An 8855-nucleotide genomic window follows, 5' to 3' on the forward strand; every position below is an offset into this window, starting at 1 on the left:
GTTTATACACTTATAAATCCCAACAGTTTTCAAGAGATTTCCTAAATATCGTTGAGTCATAGAAAACATGCTTTAGTACTACTGGTGCTGATTTTTCAAGTCAATGGACATCTTCATGTCGACTGCCTTCTTAATTAATCAGTACATGACCTCTCAAATTTAATGATATGACCATCAACATACGATATGACTTTTCTTTCATTTTGGATTAGATCGATAATCTCAATCCACATTATTGGTGAAGGTCCTCTCGATCGTGGAGTTTTTTTCTTCAATCATCTAACAAGCAGATATCACATTTATAAATCAAGTATGAACACTACCATATCCGTACGAGCTGACTAACAAATACAATCTATTAATAATCCACCTTGGTGACCTCTCGAGGAGCTTGGACCACAAAAGACGGTAATACTCGGATCTCATCTTCCAGCTCAGCCTTACCGTCGATGATCCATGCAGCCACGAAGTCAATCCCCTCACATGCCATCACAAATTGGTCAATAAAGGAATGATAAATTGGAGAATAGACTGAAGATGAGCGTTGAGAAAGCTCATCGAGGAAAGGAAACTTCTAAGTTGTCGGCTGTTTCACAAATAAATTCAATCGTTGTGAGCAGACATCTCTCCTGAAATTGAAGGCACGATTTTCATGCTTAAAGAATTCATATTACGTTCAAGTATTTTACAGTGCAGCATTGGAATGTTCATTCATCCATGAAAGGAAACAAGTCAATGATGATCACGTTGTGCATCCATCCAAAGTGATGATCACTAATTTCATTATTAGCTCGCTTCGAAGAAGCCAACAAAAAAAAAAAAAAAAACTTAAAATAAACCCAATGTCATGTTTTTAATCCTAGAAAATTTAAAACCAAGCCTTAATGCTTGGCCGAGAACTGTACTTGAACTATATGAATAATTGCCTTATTTCTTCTATCTGCATCCCTATAATCTGGCCCAATATAAATCTTTGAACTGTATAAAGCACAAAGGAACATAAATCACCATGAAATTATAATAACTATGCTAAAGATACTGCCATTGGACTTCTCACAACATGGAGTCCGTCGGTCCAAGTATACCACCCAAAAGCATACTCATCCTTCATGTTAAGCGTGCTTAGCATCTCGCTTCTTACTTTAACTGTGATGGTGAAGCTCTTCTTCTGGCCAACATGATCAAAGAACAAAATACTTGGGGAGGCCCTTATGGAGAATCCCAATGGCGGTCTTGCAGTAAAGAAGTATACGCTCTTACTTCCGCCAACGTTTGTGACGGTTCTTGTAACGGTCACGGCGCCATCGAGATTGGGGATCGCTAGGGACGGGTAGTTGAGGTTCATTGCGGCTAATGGCGATTTGGGACACTTGAATTTTGGATAAATTTTGCTGATTGACCCATAGGTGCAGAGGTAGTGAAGGTAATCGGAGTGCGAGGCATTGTACACTAGGCCAGGGTCTGCTGCTTTTGTGGGGCTGAAGTGACCGGAGCCATATGCAAAGGGAGTAGCATGATTGCCGGAGTGATCGCTTAATGGCAATCCTATGTTGTTCGTCAACTTGGCTGCAAAGGCAGAAATATTGTTGAACTTTAGAACATGTTGCATGGCCATGGCAAGCAAAGACATGGTATTAACATCACAACGTTTGAAAGTACTAGAATACTTATATCTAGAGCTTAATATACAAGGGAGAAAATAAAATACTTCCTACCTCCAATAGATCTTAAAGGGTATCACTTCCACTTTACCTAACTCGATATGTATGAAAGGAGCTAGTAAAAAAATATTCACAAGTACCTGTGGTCATAAGGGCTGATCTTATTGCAGCGCTGCTCCAAGTAGGGTGGATGGCTTTGAGAAGTGCAGCTGCACCAGCCACATGAGGGCATGCCATTGATGTCCCAGACAAAATATTGTACTTGACAATTCGTTTATCTTCTGCCAACTTTGTAGGAGCATCGCCCTCGCTCCATGCTGCCAGTATATTCAGTCCTGGAGCTGTGATGTCAGGCTGTAAAGTAAACCAAACATACAATTGAAAGTAAAATTAATCAAATGTTCAAGGCCGTAACATATGGATTATGGAGTTTAGTTTTGTTGAATTCGTGTGGCTAGAAAAAAGATCGAAAAGAAAACTCGTATCATAAATGCATGAAAATAGACCTGCATGCAGAAAGTTTAATTACCTTGAGAATATTAGGGTCAATGACATTTGGACCTCTACTAGTGAAGGCAGCCATGAATGGTGCTGGCTTGGTATGCAGCACTGTCCTTCCTGGTATGATGGTCGCCTTTGGATTCTCTGTAGAGTTGATGTATCCAAGGATTCTAACTGCATCATTATAAGTCACTGCAGAGGCAGGAAGCACGTGAGCATCACATGGTAACTCGCCGCCGGCAGCCTGAATGTTTCCAAGGATAAGACCAGCACCACCAGCCCTCTTCACTTCGAAGCCTTTTCCAACTCTTGTCCCAAGACCTCTCATGCACAACACTATCTTTCCCTTGGCCTTCTCAGGTGAAAGAGAGTCGGGGAGGCATTGTCTGCAGCAATGATTAGTCCAAATCATTAAGCAGGTCAAATTAGCCAAAGTCTTTGTTTTGATCACTGAAAGCAAGAGTCAAATTAGAGAGAGAGAGAGAGAGAGAGAGAGAGAGAGAGGGAAATTACCCTAGAGCGTCTTTGGTCATATTTGGATTAGAAATATCTGCTGCGTATACTAATGGGTACAACTTGTTGTCCAGCTTAGACGGAGCCACAGCTTGCCCCTAGTAATTAGTCAACAAAAAGTGAAACAAACCAAGGCAAGGCACATGATCAATATTTCAAGAGGAAAAACAAAAAACATTATTGCATGTTTGATTTGCAATTTAGTAGTACAGTTTTGTTAATTGTTCTCCTTAATTTATACAGAAAAATTTCTCAAAAATGATTCTAACTAAATTCAAAAGAGACGTGTAAACTATTTTGAAACTTTTTACAACTCTTTACCTCAATTCTCAGACCATTTCCTAACACAACAGGAGAGACAAACTCGCGGTCCACGCTACTAGCACCAACGGTGATGATCCATGGAGCAATGTTTGATAAAGTTGAAGGTGTAGGGCCCGAGTTCCCAGCACTACATGAAACTACTATGTTTCTCTTCGTGGCATGGAGGGCTCCAATTGCAATGTAATCATCCGTATAGTTAACAGGTTTATTTGTCCCGATGGAAATGCTTAGAACATTGACACCATCACCAATGGCATCGTCAATGGCCGCTAACATGTCTACCTCATAGCATGTGTTCCCGTCTGCTTTCGAGTGGCCTGGTACTGGCCAACAGGCTTTGTATATGGCGAGGCGGACGAGTGGTGCTCCGCCGGAGGCAGTGCCAAGAGCGAAGCCGCCAATGGCCGAGGCATTGGGGACCATTCGGCCTCCAACTGTTGAGGCAGTGTGTGTCCCGTGGCCATCTTTGTCGCGGGCTGACCGGTAATCCTCGGTGGTGTTTAGAGGGCCCGAGTATATCTCATAAGCCTTGAGATAGTACCGAGCTCCAATGAGTTTCCTAGGAAAATGCCAATAGTGAAATAAATTTCAATTGTGAGAAGAACGAAATTATATAAATATATATATATATATATAAAATATATAAAACTATTAGCAGGAGTGCTACTAGCCGATGTTGGACAATCCATATATATATATATAGAAATTTTCGAAGCCCCTCTACCTCTACCTCTACCTCTACCACTACCTCTACCTCTCTCTGATCTCTGTCTCTCAAAGTGCTTCAAAGTGATGACATGATGATCCTCTTACGGGGGAGGCTACGGATGCCTGGTGCAGCATTGAAGTTAAGAAAATTCAACCAAAGTTAATTTTTACACACTTCTTATTTTTGAAGATGGTATGACCACTAATCCTTTCTTCTTCCGTGCATGTTCTTTTCTAAGCTCCTCAATTTATTTAAGAAATGGAAATAATTCCCAGAACCTCCATTAGAGTACTGCACGTAGACAATAAACGAAAGGACTGGCAACATCCAGCTTTCACCAAATAACATCTCCTTTTCGCCATAATTAATATTACGTACCTCTCATCAATTTATACGTATGCCAAAGGGCAGAAATGTAGTACTATTTTATATATGCTTTTGATTGAGGGTCACTTCCTTTATATTGACCAACTGACATAGAACAAGAAGAAGAATCCAAATAGGATAATTTGAAAATGCACGGGGCCGAGGCATTGGGGCGGCTGATTATTGAAGCTGATCACAAGATGCATGGGAATCATGAGAAGATGCCAAAAACAATTTTAAGTAATTACTTATCTGTTTGTTTGAAAGGGACAAGCTAGCTAGCTATCTAGCTACGGATTGATAGCAGTACAAAGCTAGCTAGCTGTAAACAAATTTTGACAATTTTAATATATCATCTGTACCCTGCAATTAATAATCAAACTTTTAATAAAACTGTTATAAAATTAAAAACGATTATAAATACAAAGAGATTATATAAAATAAATTTATAAACTGATATGATTTTATGAAATTTATTAAATTTATTTTATAATAAAAATAATTTTATAATATGACATACGATATCAAACCATATCAATTTATAAATTTATTTTTATGTAATTCTTTTATATCTAAAATATTTTACATATATATATATATTTGAATCTCATGTTAATCGACACGGTATAGGACACATATGTTAACGCATGCAGGCATGCCGTGATGATCTGAACACCTCGTATGTCTTGGAAAATGCCCATGATACAAACGCCAACTAACAATCTAATAATTAAGCAAATGTACATGATGATGGTGATGATTAGCTAACCCTTTGAAAGAGACATATAAGTGTAGAATAAGGGACCTTGATTCAGAAAGTTACTCATGGGTCACCCACAAGAAATAATTCCATATATGAGTAGGGCAAGGAAGAATCATTTTTCACAATTATTAAAACTGGAAAACAGCCATTGATCAACAAAAAGCAGCATGCATGCAGTAGAGATGAGATTAAGCAAGCTCACCTATTACAATGGGATGAGTTAAAAGCAACACCAGTCTGACAGATTCCCTTCCATGATTTTGGTATGGAGCCCATCCCTTCATCACTGAAACTCTTTGATTCTGGCCAAACTCCTGAATCAAAACACTACTCATCATGCATATGCAGATCACATGTAGTGCATATTTGCCCTCATCTACATGCAATTATAACATGATCATACAGTAGTACCTACTGGTATCTATGTATGTATATATGTATAGTTGCTAAATTACAAATTAGATGAGAGTACGTACGTTATACGTACAATCACATGCATGTCATAACAATCATTGGGCCAAAATTACTATATGATCAAGTTTGTATCGAAATTGTTACCACTATCCAGGACCCCAACTATGACATCTTGTCCATATCTGGCCTTGGACAATAAGCGAGCTCCTGATCCCTTCCACCACGACTGCTTTCTTTCTCCCTCTTCTAATCCTACGAACTCCCATGACCTTGTGGTGTGCAAAGAATACTTTTTTGGGTCGCTCCGGGAAACCGATACCACTTCTTCCAAATCTGTTCAAAACCATGCATTGTTTTAATACTACAAATATATATATATATATATAGAGAGAGAGAGAGAGAGAGAGAGAGAGAGCGAGAGAGTACTGAAAACAAATCCGCGTGTGACGGTTTTGGTAATTTACCGGATAGCTTTGTGGCTTCTTCGGGTGTGAGCACTGCTGCGAAGCCATTGATGCTGTGCTTGTAGCTGTAAAGGAGAGAAGCTCTGGCTTCTTCCTCAGTGTTTTTCACAGAGAGCAGATATGAATGATGCGTTTCTTCAATCTCATGCAATGCTTTTTCTCCATTGTGGTCTCCAAAGTACACTATGTAAACCTGTGGAGGCCCAAAAACAAAAAACACATGAGAAACGGAAAAAAAATATGGTGTAATGACAAAACTTTCTGTAGAATAAACCTTAATCATGAGAAAATGATGAAAACTCGAATACATGAAATTCTTAAGAAGAGAGAAAAACCTGTTTTTGTACACATGAGGCGAGGAAAGGGAGGAGGAGGAGGAGGATAGAGATAATGGAGAATCTCATGATTGGAACTAAAGTCTAAAATGCTAATGACAATGTAGTGTACCGTTCGGAGGATCATAACGGGATATTTATATCAGTTTAGTGAGTCTTAAGGAAGCAGTAGTAATATCCAAATCAAAAAGGGTCCCATTTTTGTAGATCAGGGACCTGGATATATGCTAACTATCCCCGATTTATAGTAGTTGTAGATGAAGTACGTCTCTAATAATGATTTTTTCTTTTTTTATTTTACTTTTTATTTTTTTAGTAAGTGTGTGGTGTACAACTGCTTAGCAGAAGAACTCGATATATAAAAATAAATTAAATCTGATCTATATCTCGGCCTATAGCCAGCTGTTAGCCCGATCTTATGAATTCTGCACGATCCAACTTGAGTAGTAATTGATCACTTCCTCGAGTTTTTTGTATTCGATTTGTTTTGATTTTAATTTTCTCTAGAGAGTACTTCATAAGAATGGAAGTTAATTCAAAAGTTATTTAAAGGGCTTTACACCAAATACTATTCCCATGGCATAATTTAATTAATGGTAAGTTTCAAATTTAAAATTTTTTCGTTCAAATCAAATTATACATGCCAAGTAGATCATATATAGTACGTATGAGGTATAAAGGTTTTTGAATAGAGTTATTCGAAGTCCAAATAATAAAACCGATGCTCTTCTGTTTGTACCATGCAATTTTCCAGTTTTTTAAGCATATATGTCATATAATCAATAACCCAATATTTTCCATGATCTGAATGGAAAGATTTTCCTAAATTTAATTTAAATAGAAGGAAATTAAAGAATCCAGATTTTGACTGGATTTTATAAATAATTCTAGTAATTTCCATTCATTAATTATTTTCCATCTGAAGTAATTTTTCAAAATTAGTTTCCGGATATCGTTAAATAAACGACGTACGTACAGACTTTCATGGTCTCACGCTTTCTTTTGCTCAATGATTTGAATCCGTTACAAATTAATAACTATGTACGTATATACATCAGTTTCTAACGATAGAATTTGACTCCATTACGTTTATATATAATATATATATGTATGTAACGACTCGATCTAATAATTTTAAGGCCAGAATATTTATGAAAATAGAGTTGCAGGATAAGACTTAGTCCAGAAAGGCGTGACAGTGGTCTAGAGCATGTACATAGATGGGTTAGATTCACAACCCATCTCAACTCATCTCACTATTATTCATTATTATTCATCAATTTTAACTCACAAATCTGACTACTATTTATAACCCATCTGACTACTATTCACAACTCATCTCAACTCATCTTCGAATCCAAACGAGATCTTTATGGCACAAATTTTGAGAAATTTTAATAAATACTTTTGCCCACTCTCATTTATGATTTCAATATTTTAATTCAAAATGACTCTATTTATTATAAGAAATCTTTGTGTTTAGAAGTTTGAAATTGAAAATTCAAAAATTTGAAATTGAAAGATGTTTGTGTTTGAATAATGTTTAGATGTTGAGATGAGATAAGATGGTTTCAAAAGTTTGTAAAGCCAAACCAAACCTAATTCTCTATAGACTATAAGGATAGTTTTATGTTATAAGTCAAACATTAAATAAACCACACATAGTAAATTTATTTTAGGTTGCGTTTGGATGTTGAGCTGAGTTGAGTTCTTTATAAATAGTAGTGAGTTGAGATGGTAGAGTGAGTCTTATGGGGTCCACCTAAGATGAGTTTAGGCTACGTTTGAATATTAAACTGAGTTGAGTTGAAATGATAAAATATTATTAAAATATTATTTTTAATAATATTATTATTTTGAGATTTGAAAAAGTTGAATTATTTATTATATTTTATATTGAAATTTAAAAAAATTGTAATAATAAATTAAGATGAGTTTGTTAACCAAACGTACCCAAATGTATTTGGATGTTAAGATGAGTTTAGATGTATTTATAGGAAATTAAAAAATATTGTGGGTCCCACATGTAAAGAAGGGCTGAATTGAAAAAAGTTGAGAATCCCACATATAAAGAGGTTTTGAGTTATGAGTTTAGTGATTTGAGAGTTGAATGGTTGGATATTAGATTTAGTTTAAAATTAGACTAAACTGAGTTGAATTCAAATTGAGTTTATACTATAAATATTAAATGGATATTATTACACAATAGAGTAGCGTAGAGTAGAGTAGAGTGCATAGATGGCGAGGAATGGAGTTTTTTTTAACCTCTCAAGTGGAGGTCTAAATCCAATGGTATGGCCTCAAAAGGACCACCAAATCCAATTCCAAAGGCATGCGGAAGGGAATATTATTCAAGCAAAGATAATAAATATAACTCCTTTCATGCTTTGTGTATGTGGTAATAAGCTAAGTCAAAAAAATTGCCTACTTTGTGCCAATCTATGCCATATTTTATTGTTGACATTTGCATGCCCTGTGCTACTTGCAATTCAACTTATCCCCAAACCATCTCTCTCGGAGTGTATGTGCGCGCAATTCCCACTAACGTCAACTTCTGGTACAACACCCCCCCCCCCCCCCCCCCCCCCCCCCCCCCCCCCCCCCCCCCCCCCCCCGCCCACCATATTCTTGGCATTTGCCTTTCCGCCAAAAGGCATGAGCGGAGCCTCTCGTTTTATCTAATTACCCACACTTCTTGGCATCCATCACTTCACTTGCTTGTCAACAATCTTCATTTCCAAGTTTGTTTGTCTGTTCTTTAAAGGACCATCTTTCCAGCTATGTAGCTTTCATCAGCAATGACAT

At 37.0% G+C, this 8855-nt stretch overlaps 1 protein-coding gene across 1 annotated transcript; it reads right to left on the minus strand.

Annotated features, from left to right (window-relative positions):
* Nucleotides 1–778: 778 nt before the first annotated feature.
* LOC121265698 (subtilisin-like protease SBT5.6) lies at nt 779–6119 on the minus strand. Its single transcript, XM_041169386.1, has 9 exons — nt 6051–6119; nt 5716–5908; nt 5396–5584; nt 5040–5151; nt 2997–3558; nt 2676–2773; nt 2191–2548; nt 1802–2015; nt 779–1566 (listed from the first exon to the last, which is right to left on the minus strand). The coding sequence occupies exons 1-9, from the start codon at nt 6117–6119 to the stop codon at nt 1025–1027; spliced, it is 2337 nt and encodes a 778-aa protein (XP_041025320.1). The 3' UTR covers nt 779–1024.
* Between the last annotated feature and the right edge of the window lie 2736 nt (nt 6120–8855).

This window comes from Juglans microcarpa x Juglans regia, chromosome 5D (assembly GCF_004785595.1).
Source record: "Juglans microcarpa x Juglans regia isolate MS1-56 chromosome 5D, Jm3101_v1.0, whole genome shotgun sequence".
NCBI lineage: Eukaryota > Viridiplantae > Streptophyta > Magnoliopsida > Fagales > Juglandaceae > Juglans > Juglans microcarpa x Juglans regia.

Bases quoted from the DNA above. Each gene is read 5' to 3' on its own strand.
- LOC121265698 (XM_041169386.1), bottom strand. From the start codon at position 6,119: ATGAGATTCTCCATTATCTCTATCCTCCTCCTCCTCCTCCCTTTCCTC. The intron at 5,152-5,395 runs GTAACAATTTCG...GTTTTGATTCAG, and splicing joins AGTTGGGGTCCTGGATAGTG to GAGTTTGGCCAGAATCAAAG. The intron at 2,016-2,190 runs GTAATTAAACTT...TTTACTTTACAG, and splicing joins TTGACCCTAATATTCTCAAG to CCTGACATCACAGCTCCAGG.